A 22185-nucleotide genomic window follows, 5' to 3' on the forward strand; every position below is an offset into this window, starting at 1 on the left:
TCGCTGCTGCCATAGTTACCAGATGTCATCTCGGGCTCCCAGGTGCTGGATTGTTGACCTCCCACCTCTGCCAGGAGGCTCCCAGCAGGAGCAGATAAGAAGACGACCTGTACAGGTAGACTTGCAATAATTTCACCTTACTATGCAAGTTGCGGAACAGAACCCCATTGTAAGCCAGGATCTATCTGTAGCAGTGAGAACACAGTGTGTGCTGGGTGGTGCATATAAAAAAGATGAGTTGGCATACAGGAAGATCGAAAATTTGGCTGAATGGTGCACTCAATGTCACCAAAACCCAGGAGCTGAAGGGAAAACCACAGGTGTACAATCCAGATATCATTGGGGAATCAGAAGTAGAGAGGGTGAGCAAATTTAAGTTCTCGAGAGTTACTACCGTGGACTTTCCTGGACCCAACACACTAATGGCATAGTGAAGAAAGCACATCAGCTCCTCTACTTCCTCAGGTATTTGCAGAGATTTGGTATGGCATCAGAAACTCTGGCAAATTTCTACAGATGTGTGGTGGAAAGTGTGCTGACTGGCTGGATATGGGGACACCAATACCCCTGAGCATAGAGCCCACCAAAAGATTGTAGACACTGCCCAGGACATCACAGGCAAAATCCTCCCCAGCATCAACATCTACATTGAACACTGCCCTTGAAGAGCAGCAGCAATCATCAAGGATCCAGCACCTGCTTGGAGCACCTACACCTCTTTCCTGATGGATTCACACCACCAGATTCAGGAACAGCTCATCAACAACAAATTCAATCAGGGACTAATTTAAGGACTCTTACTTTTGCATTTTATTGACTTTTTAAAAAATTCTCTGTATTGGACAGTTTGTTCGCATTTTGATATCTGATTACATTTATTTGTTTCTTTCTTTGGCTTGGCTTCGCGGACGAAGATTTATGGAGGGAGTAAAAGTCCACGTCAGCTGCAGGCTCGATTGTGGCTGACAAGTCCGATGCGGGACAGACAGACACGGTTGCAGCGGAAAATTGGTTGGTTGGGGTTGGGTTTTTCCTCCTTTGCCTTTTGTCAGTGAGGTGGGCTCTGCGGTCTTCTTCAAAGGAGGTTGCTGCCCGCCGAACTGTGAGGCGCCAAGATGCACGGTTTGAGGCGATATCAGCCCATTGGCAGTGGTCAATGTGGCAGGCACCAAGAGATTTCTTTAGGCAGTCCTTGTACCTCTTCTTTGGTGCACCTCTGTCACGGTGGCCAGTGGAGAACTCGCCATATAACACGATCTTGGGAAGGCGATGGTCCTCCATTCTGGAGACGTGACCCACCCAGCGCAGCTGGATCTTCAGCAGCATAGACTCAATGCTGTCGGCCTCTGCCATCTCGAGTACTTCGATGTTAGGGATGAAGTCGCTCCAATGAATGTTGAGGATGGAGCGGAGACATCGCTGGTGGAAGCATTCTAGGAGCCGTAGGTGATGCCGGTAGAGGACCCATGATTCGGAGCCGAACAGGAGTGTGGGTATGACAACGGCTCTGTATACGCTAATCTTTGTGAGGTTTTTCAGTTGGTTGTTTTTTCAGACTCTTTTGTGTAGTCTTCCAAAGGCACTATTTGCCTTGGAGAGTCTGTTGTCTATGCTGTCGATCCTTGCATCTGATGAAATGGTGCAGCCGAGATAGGTAAACTGGCTGACCGTTTTGAGTTTTGTGTGCCCGATGGAGATGTGGGGGGGCTGGTAGTCATGGTGGGGAGCTGGCTGATGGAGGACCTCCGTTTTCTTCAGGCTGACTTCCAGGCCAAACATTTTGGCAGTTTCCGCAAAACAGGACGTCAAGCGCTGAAGACCTTGTTTACCTGTGCACATTCTGTACAATTGTTTTTGAATTACCAATAAGTAGTATTCTGCCTCACTGAGTAAAAAGAATCTCAGGGTTGTATGTTTTGCCATGCATGCACTCTTGACAATCAATATGAAAACTGAAATACAAAGGCAGACTAGCAGGTTAAATTCTAGCATTCATACAGTGGAACAATTTAGAGAAAAGGATCAATCAGTGCAAAGCAAGGTCAACATGAGAACACAGTTGCCTTAAACTCCACAAAATGCGCGTTTTTATTGCAGGGTTTATGTAATAGTAGCGAAACCAGCTTTAAAATCCTCCACATGCAATGGATGCCTGGGATCACAGGCCTCAGGCTCCAGCCCAGGCTGACGTGAACACAAAAACCGGTCGACGATCAGCCACGGAACCTGCACTCGCCCATCCCCATCCCCATCCCCATCCCCATCCCCTCCCCCTCCCCCTCTCCTTCTCGGCGTTGGAAACGGAGCCCCTCGCTCCAGCCGCCCTTACCTCGCAAACGATTTCCCCGGGACAGTCACGACCCAACGCGCGGCCTGGCAGAGCGGACCGGAAGAAGGTCAACCCGACCGGAAGTGGGGCACTCACCGCCCCGAGGGGAGGGGGGAGGACGCGGACGTCGGGGGGGCCTTCAATATGTCTGCAACCGGCTCGTCGGCCTGACGCCATTATTCTTGACACCCGCGGCAGTTTAAAGCCCCATTGTTGAGTTTGACAGGCATAATATGTGTCAGGGCCGCTTTCATTGACCGCCCGCTGGGCCGCGCCTGGCAGGAGTTATCGGCCCGGGACCTGCGGCCGCCATGAGGTACAACGAGAAGGAGCTGGTGTGTCTCTCCAGACAGCCGGCGGAGAAAGCGGCCGAGCTCGTTATGAGGGGCCCAAAGCGAAGCGATGGTAAGGACATAAAAATCTGCAGACACCGCGGTTGAAGTAAAAGCACAAAGCTGGAGAAACTCCAGCACTTTAATCGCAAATATAAAGGTGCATAATCAACAGACAGTTAATGGGATATGATAAAAGGAAAGGTGAGCACTGATTTTGGCTCGGAAAGAGAGACAGCTGGTGGAAAGGTGACAGGGGAACAAGAAGGAGGGATTAACGAAACTGGAGAAGAAGGTGCAGTGATTCTCAAACTTTTTCTTTCCACTCACATACTTTAAACAATCCCTATGCTCTGTGATTAGTAAGGGATTGCTGACGGTGGTATGTGAGTGGGAAGGGAAGGTTGAGACCCACTGCTCTGGATCCAATTGCTACTGAAATATTTTGCTTGAGAAAAATCGTCATTGGCCCATTTCCTTTGGAGCTGTGAAACCGTGCACATAAGCAGTCAATTCCGTGCTATTAAAGCAGTGGTTTTCAAATCTTTTTCTTTCCACTCACATACCACCTTAAGCAATCCCTTACTAATCACAGAGTGGTATGTGAGTGGAAAGAAAAAGTTGAGAACCATTGGGTTAGAGGATGTCCAGACAGAAGATGAGGTGTTGTTCCTCTAATTTACAGGTCGTATCAGTCTGGAAATGCATGAAACCATGCACAGATATATCAGCTAGGGAATGAGTTGAGTCATTGAAATGGGTGGACATTTCAGGCCTGATCCCTTCTTCAAAAAGCAGGAAGGTGTCTGTATAAAGACTGGAGAGATAAAGGGGAAGAATGGGAGGAAGAGGAATCCAGACCAACTGACAAAAGATATAATAAGAGGAAAGATGAACATTGATTTTGCCTCTGAAAGGGGTTGGAAAAAAGGGGGGGGAGAGAGAGAGAGCTGAGTGAAAGGAGACAGGGTGAGGTTTAATGGAAACTAAAGAAGTTGATGTTAATGCCATCCATTTGGAGGGTGCCAGTTGGAAGATGAGGTGTTGTTCCTCCAATTTGTGGGTGGTCTCAGTTTGGCAGTGCATAAGATCGTAGACAGACACATCAGCAAAGTGGCTGGAGGAGTGATAGGGGAATACAGTTCTTTTATAAGAATAGAAAACACTGAATGTTCAGAATAGTTATCATCTGTGGCAAAAGATTTTTTTCTGTCTGACCTTTGCAAATGCAACATCCAAAGTTGAACATCCAAAGTCCAACACCAAGTTATAATTAGCCATTAACTATTCAAACCATTCCGTTTTTATTTGCTAATGCAACTTGCTGGGTTTCAATCACCTGTCTCGAATTGCTTCTTGAGCTGACTGGAATGCTCGGCCATTTCAGTGGGACTAAAGTGAAAGGACAATCAGGAGTCATACACAAGGACAGCAAATTTAATTTCCTGAAGTTCGTTAGAGATCGAGATGCTTATTTGGTCATGCTTAGTTATAATAACTTTTTATTTGAGATTAATATAAATAAAATATTTTGAAATTTCCCATTTGTGTAGTTTATTGGATTATTAGTGTTAATGGATTGATTGTTACAGTATGTTTCCGATTATCCAAAATGTTTGGGACCGGATGTTTTTTGGTTAACCGGATTTTTTGAGCAACTTAAAGCACCCCAGTTTAACTGTATCAGCAGTTAAACAACAAGAAAAATCAACGGAAGGATTTTCAAGCATGAAATAATGTTTAATTCTTCCCAAACAACTGCTTACAAAATAAGATAAATGCATAAATTTAAGAAAAGATGATTTTTTTTTTAGACTCAAAATTTCAGGTAACTGAGAATTTTGTTTGTGGTTTTTGGATAATCAGAAGCGTTCTGTATATACATTGTGAAACTCTTGCTGAAGCTGAAAGGTACTTTGTTTTTTTTTAAAAACAACTAAGAAAACTATAATAGTAGTGAAACAAAGACTTGCAGATGGCGTGATTGTAGTTAATACACAAAAGTGCTGGAGAAACTCAGCAGGTCACAGGAGGCAAGGCAAATATGTATGACCAAAATGAGGCACCCCGAGAGGGCTGTGAGGGGCCGCCACAAGATGATGTTATAGTATATTTGATGAGACCAGAAATATCGCTAAATAAGTTGATCGAGAGATTAAAATAGTATGGACTAGTATCAGGTTATAAAGTCAACGTTGGCAAAAGTGAGGTGATGCCTACAGTGGATATGGATTGTTCTTAGTTAAAAAATTGACAAAATTTAAATGGCAAAATGATGCAATTAAATATTTGGGAATAAAAATTAATAGAAATATTAATAATTTGTTTTAAGTTAAATTATTTGCCATTATTTAAAAAAAGTTGGAAGAGGATTTGAGAAGATGGAAAAATTTACCAATAATAGGATGAGTGAATTGTATTAAAATGAATATTTTTCTGAGTTTACAATATTTATTTCAATCGTTAACTATTCATGTACCAAATTCATTCTTTCGCAGTTTGAATAAAATAATATGAAAGTTTATTTGGAAAGGCAAGATGGCAAGAATTGGTGTGGAAAAATTAACATGGAAATTTGATCAGGGAGGACTAAAATTATCAAATTTTAAGAATTATTTCAAAGCAGCTCAATTGAGATTTTTGTCCTCCTGTTATCAAAGGGGTGAAAAAGCAGCTTGGGTTCAGATTGAAATGAATAAAATTGGTGAATTTATCCTAGAGCAAATTCTGTATAAATGGAATAGTGAGTTGTTCAAAGGAACTAAGGAGTCATTAGTTTTAAAACATTTATTCAAATATGGAATGGAATTTAAAAATTGCCAAATATGGAATGGAATTAAAAATTGCCAAAAATGTTGTCAAACAAAACCAACTTCTTCCATTTATTTTGAATAATTCCTTATTTGATAATTGGTATAGTGAAGGTTTACAGAGGATAAAAGATCGTTTCTTAGGATTTTTAAAAACTTTTGACCAATTAAAAGATAAATACAATATACATAACAATACAATTTTTGCATATTATCAATTAAAATCTTATTTGAAATAGAAATTGGGAACTGATTTGAGACTTCCAAAATGAAGTCAATTTGAAGATATAATAACAGATACATTTATGGTTAAAAAAATTATTACTAATATGTATATAAAATTACAAGAAACCACAAAGAAAAAAGATTTATACCTTTAGAAAAAGTTACATATAGTTTAAGAAATCGAGTTGAAAATTTTTATAGTATTTGGAAGCCATATATGGATTTTATGAATACGTTTCTGTCCACCTTATCCACCCCTCTCAATTAGAAATAATAATAATTAATGAACATGTATATGATAATGCTGTTGTATATGTAGTAGTAGGTGTCTCTTTTCTCTTTTTTTCTTACTTTTGGGAGGGAGGGGGGGTTGGGGAGAAAATTTAAAAGTTCTTTTTTTCTATCACTACATATGATCAAACGATTAATGTTGTATTCGTTGAAATTTTTCTGTCTGTATTGATGCAAATGACAAATAAAATCTTCCCAAAAAAATGGGTCAAGGATGGTAATTTTTCAGATAATATTTGCATGTTCCTTTTATTCAGCTGCAAAATGTCGGCTGGTGAAGCTAGTTGTCAACTTCCTTTTCTACTTCAGAATTGACGAAGAGGAGGTAAGATTGCTTCAAAGTTTGGTTAGTGTGCAGATCATTTGTCACACTTTTATCCATGAATTTACAATTACCAACCTTCTATCAGAAACTGCCCTGTCGATGGCACCGCAAATGCACAATTCTTCTGCAGAAATGTTTTGCTGCCTGTTGGCACTCAAATAAAAGCCTTCCGTACACGATGAAAACCAGCCAGCGTTGGCATGCTTATTGTAATCCCTGTTCTGGGTAGCTTTTCGTGAATTTTTATCTAGTCAACTGTCATAACTCTACAATTTTCCAATCTCTCATTCTTTTCATCCTTCTTGTCCTGTGTGCTCAAACTCCCCTAAATGCTTCATGATCCAAGCTGCATCACTGTGAATCCTTGATGCTCCAAGTGCCAGCTACATCAGCCCATGCGTAGATCACCCTCCCAGCATTTCTTCAATAGCCTAACTTCATGAGAGCACAAACTATAATACCTGCTTTTCTGCTTGACATTTTGAAAGTGTTGGTTAATGAGTTGTGTCCAAAGAATAGTTCAGAGGTATCAAGATGAAAATAAAATAATGTATGGCCTGTTTTATTTTTAGGCACCAACTTGCAGAAAGCAAACTGTGTTTAATATTTGACAACTTACCTGCTCCACATTGTTGTACAGTAGAATTTGGGCCAAACTTTCATAGTTAGTTAAAAAGTGTTAATATACCGATGTTGTCTATTTATATAGCCTGTTGGTGCCTTGTTACTTGAGCAGTGTAAAATCCAAAAGGAAGATGACACTGGCTTCTCATTAGGTAACTTGAATTTTACTTCTATTTTCTTTTCATAATAACTTGCAGATGAACTTGGATAATTATGAAATTCTTTTGAAATGTGATGCATATGAATGTTACTATTGAAATACAGCACCAACCAGATACGGAACTCTGGCTTTTCTGTTACTCTCAGGCTTCCTCCTGACTTTTTTATATTCACCTCGATGAGCCAAACTTGATTTACAGGGGTCTCAGAGCCAGCACCACCAGGCTGAGAAACAGTGAGAAGGCTGAACATCCAAAGGAACTGCTCACACCAAACATCCGAGAGATTGATAGTTACAAAACACTATTTATTTATTTGGATGTATGTATGAATACTTGTTCTGCATATATATTGTTTGTCATGTCTGTGTCTGTAACATGTAATGTCTGGTTGTGTGTCTGCATGTTTTGCACTAAGGAACAGAGAACACTGCATTGTACTAGTGGAATCACATGACAATAAACTTGAAGTAAAACACAAGGCTGGAGAAACTCAGCCGGTCAAACAGCGGACTCGATAGAGCAAAGGTAAAGATGCATCGCCAAACGTTTTAGGCTTGAGCCCTTCATCAAGGTGTGGAAAAACCAAGGTTCAAGTGCCTGCTAACATTTTTCCATTCCTTGATGAAGGGCTCAAACCTGAAACATTGGTTATGTATCTTTAACTTTACTATATAAAGTACACTGTCTGAACTGCTGAGTTTCTCCACCATTGTGTTTTCACTTCAACCACAGTGTTTACAGACTTCCATGTTTTACTTTTAACAATAAACTTGATTTTCTTTAGCCACACCCTATGACTGGATATTGGAATACATTTCCACTTCGTGCAAACCTTGTCACCAGTTGCTCATGATGCTTACTTGTTACGGGGAAACATTTCAGAAATACTTACCGGTAGTTAATCCCCAAAACCATTTGCATTTCCCGCTCCCTTCATGGATTTTGAATGGGGTTGCCTTGTGATAGTGGTATTTGTGCCAAAAATGTACATCTGTGGATAAAGAAACAAAGAAATTAACATTCTCTGTGTGCTTATTGTGTATTGTGGTGCAGAGAAATGCTGTTTTGTCTGGTTGTACGTGTACAGTTGGATGATAATGAACTTGAACTAATAAAAGGCTTCTTGAGGAGTAAAAAAAAGCGTGTAGTTTGGGGGAAAGAGAGTTTTATTTTATTACGGAGGGGGAGGTAGTGATTGTAAAAATGTTGGTTTTCTTTACAGTTATCCTTGTGTTGATATTCCTTATCACTTCAACTGCCATCTGTTTCCAAAAGTATGATTCTGTAGAAAAAGAATGTCGGGATCTTCTGCCCAGGTGCTAATGTTCAAGGCTACATTTTTTTGCTTTTATTACTGCTGCACCACTCGTGTATCATTTCTGATAACTAGAAAGAGCACCTGAGTTTAATATTATCAAGTTTATTTAAGGAATGTCCACAATAAGCAATGAGGTTTCTCGCATCATATTCATAATTCTGCAATCTGATTTATTTATATATACAGGGAAACTCCAAATTTAAGCTTTTTTATCTTAAATAACAGCAGTTATGTCTGGCTGCAAAATTGTTTTATAGAGGCAACAGTTTGCCTCATTTTTTTTAATTATACATTCCTGTATTATGTTCACTATCGCAGCTTCCGCCAGATTATGAGGCACATGCCTCGTACCTCCAGTGAATCGGTTCAATCCTGACCTCAGTCCTGAACGTCTGGAGTTTGATCATTCTCCGTGTCTGTGCGGGTTTCCTCTGCATGCTCCTGTTTTCTCCCTCATCCCGAAGATTGGTAGGTTAATGAGCCACTGTAAACTGCCCTTGGTGTATATTTAACTCTGACTATGAGTGGAGGAAAAAAGTAGGATTCAGTAGGTCTCTCGGATTCAGGAGCTGAATCATGTTTGTCTTCACTTTGCATGTTCTAAATTGAACTTCAAGTTTTTTCTTTTTGTTTAGTTCCCCATTCTGCAAGTAATGAGAATAGGAAAGATGTATATTGAAAGTGTGGCTCACTTATCTGAAGTTTATGAATGCAAGAAATGCTATCAGTGGAAAACATATTCCAGTCCTTTGGCATCTTTCTTCACTATCAGAAGTAGCATTGTGTGGAAAAGGACGGGGGGGTGGAGTGGCAGCGGCACTGTATGGATAAATTCAGACCGCGGGCCGTAGGTTTCCCACCTCTGGTTTAGCATAAACTAAACCCAGTATTTCCAGCTAATTAAAAACACAATGCTGGAGAAACTCAGCAGGCCAAACAGTGTACTTTATACAGCAAAGATACAAAATCAACACTTTGGGCTTGTGCCCTTCATTAAGGTACGAGTGAAATATAGGCTGTTGCCTTGACTTCAGAAACTGAGTTCAGGGAAAGTTAAATAGGTTAGGACTTTATTCTCTGGAGCGTAGAAGAATGAGGGGAGATTAAATAGAGGTATTTTCAAATTGAGGGGAAATAAACTGAGTAAAAATAAATAGGCTTTTTTCCACTGAGGGTAGGTGAGATACAAACCAGAGGACATGGGTTAAGTGTGAAAGGGGAAAAGTTTAGGGGTGACTTCTTCACACAGAAAGTGGTAGGGAGTGTGGAATGAGTTGCCAGCTGAAGTGGTGAATGTGGGCTCCATTTTAACACAAGAAGAATTTGGACAAGTATGGTCACTGGGACAAGACAAAAAAAGTAGTTTGACACAGACCAGACAGAAGGGCTGAAGGAGCCCGTTTCTGCGCTGTATTTTTCTGCTCTATATAAAAGTACACTGACCTGCTGAGTTTCACCAACATCGTGTTTTTACTTCAACCACACTGTCTGCAGACTTTCATGTTTTTATTTCTAGCTAATTTGATTAGAACAAGTGTGTCACAATTGAAAAGATAAATGAATTGAGCAAAAAAATTTGACTAATGCAGGGTTTTTTTTCATGTGGCTGAGCTATATCAGTGCTGAGTGGTGGTCACAAAAATCAGTTTAATTTGATTCCACTACGGTTAATTTTGATTACAGTATTTGTGGATGAGCCAGAAAGAAAATATTCATTTTTGTGTGAAACGACAGAGGAATGTGAGGAATGGATTGAAGCTTTGACAAAAGCCAGGTAGGTATAAACTGTTTCTTTTTACCATGTATACCATTGTACAGGGTGACCCCTGGAATTTCCACCTAAAATGGAAGGTTTTGAGTGATACCCTTTGTATAAGACAAGCCCCCTCCCCAAATCTGGCACTTCTGCTGACTTTAACAATTTTTGTTTAAAATCAAATCACAATATTTTAATAACAATTTATAATTTGAATGTTAAAATTTTATTTGTCTATTTTAAAATAAACGACTGTCAGCTCCTGAACAGGCCATTTAAAACCGTACAGAGCCAACAGCAGTGGGACTGGGCAGATGGAACCCACAAAGAAGTGCTGGGTCTTCACAAATAACTAACAGGCCATGTGCGAGTTTGCATTGGAGCCTGCAGGAAGATGGCAGCAGTGTTGTGACTTTATTTTTAAGGCAAGAATTTTGGACCTTTTATATAGGACGACCTGATTTTAAGGAAAATATTTAAGTTTTGAGTATAGACCTATACGATGGCATATATCTATTCCCCATTCTTATTTTTTTTCTGTAGGCATCTAGCATTGAGGGCATAGGTTTCTTGTATGAAAGATGCAATACACCCACTCTAAAGTCACCATTAATAGAAATGAATTGTAAATGTGCTTAAATTAAATGTAATCAAATGAATGCCTCTTCTGACTGCTGTAGAATGGATTCATATCAGAGGTCCTGAATTTAACATCATTTAACCATCTCAAAATGTCTCTTGGATTGTGACCAACAGATAAGTTCAGTGAGAGTTGGCAGTAATGAATATTGACAGTGCGGGGAAGTTTATGGAAAGTTCCTGAAAAAAATATATATATTTCCAATCCATTCCATGTTTTAGTAGCAAGTTATCTATCATGCAGAATTATAAGAGCAATTAATTTCATGTTCCATCACTCAAAATAATGAACGGCCTGACTGCTAATCCATTTGCAGGACTACCTTTTTTCAATAAAACGTGGAAATCCTGAACTTAATGACGAATTTGAAATGCCGAATCTATCAGTTTTATCTGCCTTCAGATTCCACATAGATTCTCTTGCCTTGTAGAGATTCCCCAGCATTTGCACTGTGGATTCTCCTTTCTGATTCCAGTGAGGTTTGTAGGTCTGCAGGCAAGAAATCAGTGGGAAAAAAAAAAGTTCTCCTTTAAATTTACTTTTTTTTTAAGCTAATTCAGGTTTGTAACATTTTGAATACAATTTAAAATATTTGAATTACTACTTTAATTGCCTCTGAATGTCATAGTCATGAGACATTTAAGATTTTCTGTTGCTTTGACAGTCAGCAAGGCTGGGGTGCTGCTTTGACAACTGTCAGATTTTGTTGGGTAAGAATTTTTTTGATTGTCAAGGAAGATCGTGCTGCCTCTCAGTGCAGATTGCTGTTGTCCTACTTAAAGCTAACTCACCATTTCTACTCATGGATGCCGACTGACCTGCTGCGTTCCTCCAACCATTTGTCACTTGATCAAGATTCTAGCATCTGCAACCTTCTATCCTGACTAATTTAAGAGCAAGCATGGGCAGATAATTAGCCCAAAGAAATAAGATTTTGGCTACCTCGAAAACCAGTTGGACTTGTTTAAATCTCAATAGATTTTAATTGCTCTTTTTGTTTGTTTTTCAGCTATGAGTACATGAGGAAAAGTTTAATCTTTTACCGAAATGAAATTAAGAAAATAACTGGAAAAGTGAGTTTTCTATTAATCTTTATTGCTATTAATATCATTCTGTTGATAATTATAATTGTTTAATTATTCCTTTAATATGGGGGGTGATCTGTAGGAGCTAACTGTTCGCTGATGTTTCTACACACCCCAAAACAATCCAAGAGCATTTTGCTCAACGTTCCCTCAATTACAATTCTCTCGGGACATCAATTTTTGGTCAGTTTAATTAAAAGTTAGAAAAAGTCATGAAGGTTGTTAATAATTTTTAAATTGATAGAATAACATCAGGACTTCATTGTACAGAAAGAAGCCATTCAATTTGCTTGGGTATACCAGCTGTTTCCTTGTTACTCAAATCTTGTAGTGGGTGGGGGTATAGAGAGGATTTTAAATTTGAAGCTTTTTTTTTGCAAACACACAGATTAGGTGCAGGAGAATGTCATTTAAATCTTTTAGTTTGTAGGATCTTCTCTACATTCTCCACCTCCAAAAACCTTTCACCACCTTTCTTATCAAGAATCTATTTCTTCCTTAAAAATATCCCACCTAATAGCTCCATTGGGTTGGTGGGGGTGTGGAGGGCTGAAGCTCATTGATGGTACTGACAGTAGAGTTTTAAATTCCTAGGATTAAACACTTTCAGTGATGTCTTGGTCCACCCTCATCGACGCAATGGACAAGAAATAAAGCCAGTGCCTGTGTGATAGTACAGATCTATCACCAATGTACATAGTGTATATAGTTACTGTATCTAGACTGTGCTTACAGCGATTGGCTGAGAGCTAAGCCACACCTATTGTTTGGGCCTTAAAGGGTTGTGTCCCTAGCCAGGTCGGATCATTCCGGACTGGTCGGCCACCTGTGAAGAGCTCCGGTCTTTTGCTAATAAAAGCCTTGGTTTGGATCAACAAGTCTTTGGTTCTTTCGACGAGCTCTTATTTGACTCTGGGTCAACTGACAGTTTTATCCAGCCAGATCTGGCCCTCCGTTGGGGACTTGACATTATCCCCACTACCCAGAGGATCTCATTAGCGACGAGGTCGCACTCGACTGGGATAAAGGGGTATTGCATCGCCACGCTGGAAGTACAGGGCGTGACGGTCACCCACTTTAAATTATTCGTCCTTCCCCAATTGTGCGCCCCAGTGTTGCTGGGATTAGACTTCCAGTGTCAGTTCCAAACGGTGTCCCTACACTTTGGGGGACCCCACGCCCCCCTCTCGGTCTGCCATCGCCCCACTCCCAAAGCACCCGAGCAACCCGCCCCCGTGCCCCGGGGCCAATCCTGCGGCCTTTCCACACTCCGGATTGCCCCGCCAGCACTCTTCGCAAACCTCACCCCTGGCTGGAAGCCTGTGGCCACCAAAAGTCGGCAATATAGTTACGAAAACAGGCAATTCATTAGGAGTGAGGTGCGTAGATTGCTGGATGAGGGCATCATCGAACCCAGTTCAAGCCCCTGGAGAGCCCAGGTGGTGGTTGTCAAGAATGGGGAAAAACTACGGATGGTGGTCGACTATAGCCAGACCATTAACCGCTTCACACTCCTGGATGCGTACCCCCTGCCACGCATCACGGATGTGGTGAACCAGATCGCCCAGTACCGCATTTTCTCCACTATTGACCTACGTTCGGCCTACCACCAGCTCCCGATCCGCTGCGAGGACCGACCATTCACGGCCTTTGAAGCGAATGGGCGGCTATATCAATTTCTCAGGGTACCATTCGGGGTCACAAATGGTGTCGCGGTCTTCCAGCGGGAAATGGACAGGATGGTGGACCAGAACGGGCTAACCGCTTCCTTCCCGTATCTGGACAATATCACCATCTGCGGCCACGACATGCAGGACCATGACGCCAACCTAGACAAATTTCTTCAAACTGCCCGTCAGCTAAACCTGACTTACAATTTGGACAAGTGTGTTTTCCGGACCACACGACTCGCTATTCTAGGTTGTGTGGTGGAAAACGGGATAGTCATGCCAGATCCTGACCGCATGCGTCCCTTAATGGACTTACCCCCCCCACATACCCAGAAAGCTCTCAAACGCTGCCTGGGCCTTTTCTCGTATTATGCCCAATGGGTTCCAAACTACGCCGACAAGGCACGTCCTCTTATCAAGACCACCTCTTTTCCCCTCTCGACCGAAGCCACAGCGGCTTTCGATCGAATCAAATCTGACATCGCTGCTGCGACGCTGCACGCGATCGATGAGTCTGTCCCGTTTCAAGTCGAGAGCGATGCATCCGACTTCGCCCTGGCAGCCACCTTGAACCAGGCCGGTCGGCCTGTAGCCTTCTTCTCCAGAACCCTCCAGGGTCCGGAGAGTAGACACTCCTCGATCGAGAAGGAGGCCCAGGCCATAGTTGAAGCGGTACGTCGTTGGAGACATTACCTCGCTGGGAGGCGCTTTACACTGTTGACTGATCAACGCGCGGTCTCCTTCATGTTCAGCAACACCCAGCGTGGTAAGATAAAAAACGACAAAATCACCAGATGGAGAATCGAACTCTCCACCTTTAACTATGACATCCTGTACCGGCCTGGTAAGCTCAACGACCCGCCTGACGCGCTCTCTAGGGGGACGTGCGCCAGCATACAGATGGACAGACTACGGAAACTCCATGAGGCGCTCTGTCATCCAGGGGTCACTAGGTTTGCTCACTTTGTCAAGGCGCGCAACTTACCCTACACAGTTGAGGAGATCCGCTCCATGACCCGAGCCTGTTCGGTGTGCGCCGAATGCAAGCCCCACTTCTTCCGTCCGGATAACTCCCACGTCATCAAAGCCACCCGCCCCTTCGAGCGTCTTAGCGTAGACTTTAAGGGACCCCTACCGTCGACCAACCGTAATACCTACATCCTTACGGCCATCGACGAATACTCCCGCTTCCCATTCGCTGTGGCCTGCCCAGACACCACTGCCACCTCAGTGATACAGGCCCTTCACAGTATTTTCACCATCTTCGGGTACCCCAATTCCATCCACAGTGATAGGGGGTCCTCATTCATGAGTGCAGAGCTGCAACAGTACCTTCTGGAGTGTGGTATTGCTTCAAGCAGGACCACGAGCTATAACCCAAGCGGTAATGGCCAGGTCGAGAGGGAGAATGCCACCACATGGAGAGCGGTTACACTGGCTCTCCGGTCTAAAGGTCTCCCCACCTCTCACTGGCAGGAGGTTCTCACTAGTGCCTTACACTCCATCCGCTCCCTCCTATGTACTGCAACAAATGCCACCCCCCACGAAAGGATGTTCCTTTTCCCGAGGAAATCCGAATCGGGAACCACTGTACCGGCATGGCTCACCGTCCCTGGCCCTGTCCTTTTGCGACGCCACGTCCGGCACTCAAAGAACGACCCCTTGGTCGACCGAGTGACTCTACTCCACGCGAACCCACATTACGCATACGTGGAGTTCCCAGACGGGCGGGAGGACACTGTTTCGGTGCGGGACCTAGCTCAGGACGCGGTAGACCCAGCAAACCCCCCAACTCCTTATGCTCCAGGCCCCGTGCCGCAACAGAAGGACCAACAGCACCCCAATGACTCGGGCCACCCTGCCGACAAAACGACTGGGGAATTGAGCAACGGAGCAGTCGCACCCGATGAGCCCGCTGGCGACACCACTCCAGCGACCCCAATCCCGGCACCACGGCGGTCACGCCGGATGGTCAGACCCCCTGACCGCTACAGTCCTTGACCTACCCCTTCCTTTTCATTCTCTCCCTCGTTTTTGTTTTTTTTTTCCAGGGTCAATTCTCCAAGAAGGGGTGAATGTGATAGTACAGATCTATCACCAATGTACATAGTGTATATAGTTACTGTATCTAGACTGTGCTTACAGCGATTGGCTGAGAGCTAAGCCACACCTATTGTTTGGGCCTTAAAGGGTTGTGTCCCTAGCCAGGTCGGATCATTCCGGACTGGTCGGCCACCTGTGAAGAGCTCCGGTCTTTTGCTAATAAAAGCCTTGGTTTGGATCAACAAGTCTTTGGTTCTTTCGACGAGCTCTACAGCCTGTTCTTCCTCAGGAGCCTGAGGACATTGGGCATATCACCCGAGTCTCTCAACAACTTCTGCAGATGGATCACTGAAAGTAGCCTGTAAGGTCTAATCACGACATGGTGCAGGAACTGAAATATGGAAAAGCAGTCAAGTTTTAGTTTCTTCCGTACTTCTCTCCGACTCCATAAATAATATTGATGTTACATGAAAAGAAACAAGACTTTTACTTAAATGTGCTGTGGTCACCTGTGAGGAGCTGGGGGGTGGGGCATGGCATAGGGCCCGTGTTAAAAATGGCTGGTCAAGAAAGTCAGTTAAACAAAATTTGAAACCAGCATCCAGACTGAAGATCCTGCAGCTCAATTGTTATTATCCACGTTTGAAAGTTGAATGACCTTTGCAGGTTTCAAGTCTGGAAAAATTAACCAATGAAATGCCACAGTGTGACTTGTTTTTTTTTGGTATAATGCTTCTCTGTGCTCTGACTGCAGGATCCACTGGAACAGTATGGTATTTCAGAAGAAACAAGATTTCAAACCAGATCGTAGAGACCATAGTAAAGGGTACAGTGATTTCTCATGGTAACTATAGATTTTGTTCAGTTTGTGTCAACCTCTGAAATAATGAAACTAAATGCAACAATATTGAATTAACACACCAATCACCTTCCATCTGCAGGGCAGTGGAAAGCTAGAATCTATCTAATTAAAGATCAGTACAGTACGGTTCTGTTTAACTGAAAACCGATCAACTGAAATTCCAAATATACTAATGTTGTTTTGGGTGAGACATCACAAGTTGGGGAAAAAAAATACCATCCATGCTCATGGGGCTACAGAGAATCAGTTTTATAAAGGAAACATTTGTCCAGAGGTTACACATTGAAGGAAAGCATAGTTCTGATTATATATTTATAAAATTTCATTTTTTGCCATGAGTTACTGCAACTTGCATAGTGGTGTTCTCAGAATTTGAATACTATGCTCTCTCCTGACCTGCATGTTCCCCTCTCACCCCCATTTCCCCCCCCCCACCCCTTCTTGCTCACCTATCTAAGCCACTCTCTGTCAAATACTGTTTCATCAGGGTCGCTGAAATTCTGCTGGTGGACATTCACTGTACAATCTTATATCACTTACAGATGAAGTGAGACCTCTGGCTCGCAGGCAGGATTGTCGTCGATAGTGGGGGTGTCAGGAATTGGCAACAGCCTATACGAGTATTCTACGCATGCTACTGGATTGCTTTAGAGAAAATTCTTGAATATCCGTAAATTCCACTTAACTGAGATAGGTCCTGTTTGAAACATTTTGGATCATTAGAAACATACTGTAACAACGAAATCTGATATTGTCTTAAAGACAAGGGTCATTGAAATGATTTTCATTGTGAAAGGTAGTAGGCATTGGTGTCCTGCAGGGGTCAGTGTTGGCACCATTCACATAACACTGAAATTGTATGGTAAAGTCTGCAAGTTTGGCAGCATTGTACTCAGTGTGGATGGTGAAAAATTGCAGGAAGACCTACCTTGGACAGACAAGTGGCAGATGGGACTTTAACCAGGAAGTACATGATCAAAATTATTTTATTGTCATGTCATAAAAAGTGTATTGTTACACGAAATTGCCCAGGTGCCCTTTGCTGTCAGAAAAAGCAAAGGAGGGAAGACACTGATTTTGGCTCCAGTGTACACCAGGAACTTGTGCCTGGTGCTTGTACCAGACACAAGCTGCCATAGCCATTAGCGACAGCCGCCGTTTCCTGGAAATGCATATGGAAGTCGGCAATGGCGCACTCCAGAACCCCACTGTTAGTGGTAGAAACACCAAGAATCTGCACTGGTGTCGTCCCTGTTCAAGGGTGCGTACGGCCTTGCTGCTGGGATGCGTGGAGCCTGGGCCTTTGGGCATGACGCAGCACTAACCTCAATAGGGCGTCCACCCTAACAAAATGTCTGTGCGGGCAGCCACCCTGAAGGGATTGCTGAAATCCTCGTCGGCTAGCATGAACTTGATGTCTTAAGGCATCTGCTGGAGAAAAATTTGTTCAAAAAGCAGGTGGGGCTTATGGCCGTCTACGAGACCACAACCATCCTATGACTCTTGTTAATAGTAGCTGCGGCACCCAGGCAGATCACTCAACTTGAATCAATTTTGGCTCAAGCCTTCGTTTCCCAGCTCTGAATCCTGGCAGGGAACTAGTGTGAGCACTGAGTTTGGCACTGATCATCATGTCTGTGCATTAGAATGAAAATACTGTCCGCTCCACTGTAAGGCTTTGAGGGCTAAATCTTGCTAATGCTTGAAGAACCAGTAATGGTTGGTTTGATTGTTCTGAACTAATTTCAGGAAAACATTGCTGGCATTGGAGCCACCTCCACAGGCAAGGCCCGACAACTCAAAATTTTGGCACTTTCTAAGTTGTCTGGGAAAAGGAGCTGACAATTTACTATTGGACAAATGTGAAGATTGGGTGTAGTTTTTCTCACTTAAATTTGGCATGGAATGTGGCTGTCAGACACTAAAAGCAAGCCCAGTAGCTAACCATTTCCATCACTTATAACAAAGCAGTAGTGAGGTTGAAACTGCACATTGCTGTGGTCAGCCATGGTGTACTGTTCTGGTCAGTGAAAGCCATCATCAGAAAAGTGAGTTGTAAACATGTGTTTGTAATTAGGAGTGGACAGCACGATACAAACAAATCAATGGACTCAAGTTGGTTGAGAGGGTTCTTCTAAATTGAACCTTGAATGCTGGACATGAGGTAAAAGACATGAACTGCCTGAAAGCAAGCTAAATACTTATGCTTGAATTTGTAGCTATCCAGCATGCTGTTAATAAAGTAGATGGAAAAAAAAAACCCTGAAATAATTCTGGAAACTGTTACGTATTTTGATGGGGTCTGTTAGGCAAGAATAATCCACAAGGACAAAATATTTTCCCTGATTTCTACTTAGAAAGCACAGTAATACTCCTTACGCAGCGAATGACAGGCCCTCGGCTATATGTCGAATAGAGACCTAAGGATACAAATACATATTTCCCTGAAAGTGCTGCACAGGTAGATGAGGTGCTGTGAAAAGTGTTAAGCCTCACAGAGCATTGAGTAAAGGAGTTTGGATGTTGTGTTTCAGCCACCAGATTTTGGCATCTGGAATATTGTATGCAATTCTGGTTGCCCCACCACAGGGAAGAATACAATTAAACTGGGGACGGTGCAGAAAAGATTAGCAAGGATTGGAGGCCTGGAGTCAGAAGAGACTTAATAGGCTGGGACTATGTTCCCTGGAGATGAGGCTGAGGGGTAGCCTGACATAGACATAAAATTATGAGCACAGATTAATAGCCATAGTCTTTGACAGAATAAACTAGAGAGCAAGTTTAAGATGAGAGGGGAAAGATTTCAAGGGAACCTGAGGGACAGGTTTTTCAGAGTTCTGTGGATATGTGGAATTGCGGGTGAGGTCAAGAAGGCACCTTGGACAAGTTGGGCCAAAAGGCCTGTTGTATGCTATATAAGCTCTGAATCCAATACAGTATCTATTTGGAAATTCTAATGGTTCTGTATCTGGCTTCGTCCTCATTACCCACATATTGGCGTGGGCTGATTGCGTGTCCAGAGCTTGGACCATGAATGTAGATAGGTTTGCAGCTGAAACTGGGTCTGGAATGGGGACCAGGGTATGGGAAGGGTCAAAAGTGCTTGTATATGCTGAAACTCATCAGGGCTCTTTCCTACACTCCCTTTTAAATTCTCTAGGCTTACTGGTAAATATATTGTATAACATGCTTATATACAAAAATAAATGTCTTGGGATATTAATTAGTGTCCAAAAGGTCTGCCTAGCACAACCAAGGTGCCAGATTCTGTTTTATTACAAGTGCCAGTTTTCCCAAAACTGATGTAATTTACTGATCAAACAGGAAATAAGGTTCTAAGAGTCCTAAATTCACCTTTTTCTTTTCCAGATTCTGTTGGACCTGCTGCATTTTCTACTATATTTTTTATTTCTGCCCTTTTTTAGTAAAACTGATGTGTACGTGATTATAAAATCAGATGGGACACAGAGAAAAGTTGGTGTGCAAGTGGTTGTAATGGTGTTGTTAGATAAATAATTGGTGTATTTATATTTTGTATCAATTTCCAAAGGTTTTCGATGCATGCATGTAGATTCTTTGGGGTTTTTTTGTAGTAGACAATATCCAATGAACTCTTAACTGTGAACTTCAGCATTTCTGTTGGAATAAAGCATAAATGATCATTAAACTATTTAATTTTAAGCTCTGGTTGTGCATTTGCAACTTGAGGATCCTCGCATTTCTATTGTACTGAATCCATTATCAAATTGGGCTCTCTTTTACAACTGTATCAGATGCTGAACAAATCTCATGTTAAAATCAAGTATTCATTGTGGGGACAAATAGCTTTTGAGGGGGGAAAAAAGCAAAGGTAAATGCCATGCTGAAAATGAATGGTTGACTTATCATTAAAATCTGCTTTTGTTCATGATTCCTCAGTGTTATGGCATTTTTTCCTTTTACACGTGCAGGACAATATGGTCCAACCAAGATCCTTAAATGTACCTTTTTTCTTGTTCCTTCTGTCATCTAATTATCTTTTTTTGCCATTATCACTCCTGTCCTCCCATTCTTTCAGAATGAAGCTTTATTCATCACATTTGATTATTGTTCAAATGCAGTATCAGTTCCATCTTGACTGTTTACTCATCTCTACAGTCACTGCCTGATTTCAGATTTAGCATCTGTAGTGTTCTGGGTTGAAGCATTCTTCCTTTCCCTAAAGGGAGTTCTGTGATTATCACACATTCTGACCTGAACTTTTTGGCCTCTCCAGTTTTTTTTTCCCTTCCATATTTAATATCACTTCTTCCCTCCCACCCACCCCCTTACCTTAATCTCAGAGTCCACACCAGAAACATTGATTTATACCCATCGACTTCCTCCAGAATTTTTATTTTTAATTTGCAGTGTCCTGCCTGTTTTCTTGATTTAATGTTTGCTTCAATAGCCAATGAACTCTCAAAAACTCTGTCATGAGAAAACAGTTGAAATGCAAAACTGGGATCACTGCATCACATACAGCTACAAAAGGCTCATGACTAAAATAGGAACCTTAGATTTCATAAACAATGGTGTTGAGAATTGAGTTCTGCATCATGTCCATAAACTTATCCCACATGATTTTAATTCTGACCAGAAGGCAAAGGAGGGTAAAATTAAATCTTTACATTTGTCACTTTAAATGTCTCCAAATCCAAACAAAAACCCTTCACTGACCTGTTAAATTTCCCCAGTTAACCAGAGGCTTTGTAAATCATAGAATTGAAATGCCTCTTCTATTCTTCCAATTTTTCAGGATGCTCCAAATACACTGGACAAGTTTGGTCCATAAATTTGCTTCCTGAAGAAAAATTGGGGATTATGATAGACAACTTCAAGCTGAACACAAATATAATTTAAGATTTGCTGCATCACGTAGGAAGTTGGAGAAACATTAAATGAACTTTCATTTTGCATGTTTAATTGGATTAAGATTTTGACATTGTGTTAGATCAAACTGACCTAAAAATGTTTTGCTTCTGATTTTCGTGTCAATGTCCAACAAATAGGCCTGCATTGATGGATTCCAGTCGCCCTGATACTGCTTTTTCATGGCCGCAATGTCCTGGTGAAACCTTTCACCATGTTCGAAGAGACTGCACCAAGATCAGGGAAGAAATCCAAGAGCGAATGAAGAAAACGAAATTTCAATGAAATGTTGCACTTCATAGTTTTGTATACTCAAAATATAACCAGAAATCAGAAAAATGTTTTTTTTTAAATAAAGTACAGGATAGGAACATTTTAAGCTGATTTTTGTGATCAGCAGCCCAAAAACCATGAATACATCCGAAAGTGTCAGGAAGATAAATCTTGGTTTTCCATTGATATTCCTTCTATGCAAGTTGGAACTACATTGCTTGTATACTTTGAACACTAAAGCATATTTACTTGCATTTATATTGTTATTTTATGCAATTCATTGGAGCAAAAAAAAAATCAGACATTAACACACAGAAAACGTTATGGCCACAGACCGGATAAACAGATTTTAACTAAGTTTTAGAAACGGAATTCCAGATCATGTTTATTGATGATATGGAGTGTGGTTATAAGTACAAGATCTATCAATCACAGATTTTGTTTAACTAGGACAGTGATTCTGAACCTTTTTCTTTCCACTCACATTCCATCTTAAGTAATCCTTACTAACCTATGGTAACCTATGAAAAAAAATAGGTTGAGATCCACTG

General features: G+C 41.8%; 2 protein-coding genes and 1 long non-coding RNA gene across 14 annotated transcripts in view; 1 reads left to right on the forward strand and 2 right to left on the reverse strand.

Moving 5' to 3' along the window:
- Positions 1-2433, reverse strand: part of sf3a2 (splicing factor 3a, subunit 2) — a 28003-nt gene extending 25570 nt beyond the window's left edge. Inside the window, exon 1 of the mRNA XM_069928716.1 lies at positions 2330-2433. The gene's annotated coding sequence lies outside the window, so the exon portion shown is untranslated. The remainder of the gene's footprint in view (positions 1-2329) is intronic.
- Positions 2434-2440: 7 nt separating this feature from the next.
- plekhj1 (pleckstrin homology domain containing, family J member 1) lies at positions 2441-21888 on the forward strand. Of its 8 annotated transcripts, XR_011354571.1 has the most exons (8): positions 2441-2734; positions 6245-6312; positions 7022-7088; positions 10099-10189; positions 11821-11884; positions 16364-16453; positions 17014-17732; positions 21502-21888. XR_011354571.1 is itself a non-coding variant. In XM_069928718.1 (7 exons), the coding sequence occupies exons 1-6, from the start codon at positions 2641-2643 to the stop codon at positions 16418-16420; spliced, it is 441 nt and encodes a 146-aa protein (XP_069784819.1). In that variant the 5' UTR covers positions 2441-2640; the 3' UTR covers positions 16421-16453; positions 19841-20381. The 8 variants fall into 8 exon arrangements, 6 of the variants coding, with proteins under 6 accessions (XP_069784819.1, XP_069784821.1, XP_069784820.1 ...); XM_069928718.1 differs by lacking the exons at positions 17014-17732; positions 21502-21888 and adding an exon at positions 19841-20381; XM_069928720.1 differs by lacking the exons at positions 17014-17732; positions 21502-21888 and adding an exon at positions 19841-20381 and having other exon boundaries at positions 16364-16435.
- LOC138758995 (uncharacterized) lies at positions 3954-17426 on the reverse strand. Of its 5 annotated transcripts, none has more exons than XR_011354576.1 (5): positions 17400-17426; positions 11134-11300; positions 8793-8933; positions 7990-8088; positions 3954-4053 (listed from the first exon to the last, which is right to left on the reverse strand). It is a non-coding gene; the product is annotated as an uncharacterized lncRNA (long non-coding RNA). The 5 variants fall into 5 exon arrangements; XR_011354573.1 differs by lacking the exon at positions 17400-17426 and adding an exon at positions 17012-17397; XR_011354574.1 differs by lacking the exon at positions 17400-17426 and adding an exon at positions 17012-17397 and having other exon boundaries at positions 8767-8933.
- Positions 21889-22185: the final 297 nt, after the last annotated feature.

Source organism: Narcine bancroftii, chromosome 3, assembly GCF_036971445.1.
Source record: "Narcine bancroftii isolate sNarBan1 chromosome 3, sNarBan1.hap1, whole genome shotgun sequence".
In the NCBI taxonomy this organism is placed as follows: domain Eukaryota; kingdom Metazoa; phylum Chordata; class Chondrichthyes; order Torpediniformes; family Narcinidae; genus Narcine; species Narcine bancroftii.

Bases quoted from the DNA above. Each gene is read 5' to 3' on its own strand.
- plekhj1 (XM_069928718.1), top strand. From the start codon at position 2,641: ATGAGGTACAACGAGAAGGAGCTGGTGTGTCTCTCCAGACAGCCGGCG. The intron at 7,089-10,098 runs GTAACTTGAATT...TTTTGATTACAG, and splicing joins TGACACTGGCTTCTCATTAG to TATTTGTGGATGAGCCAGAA. The intron at 10,190-11,820 runs GTAGGTATAAAC...TTTGTTTTTCAG, and splicing joins GAAGCTTTGACAAAAGCCAG to CTATGAGTACATGAGGAAAA.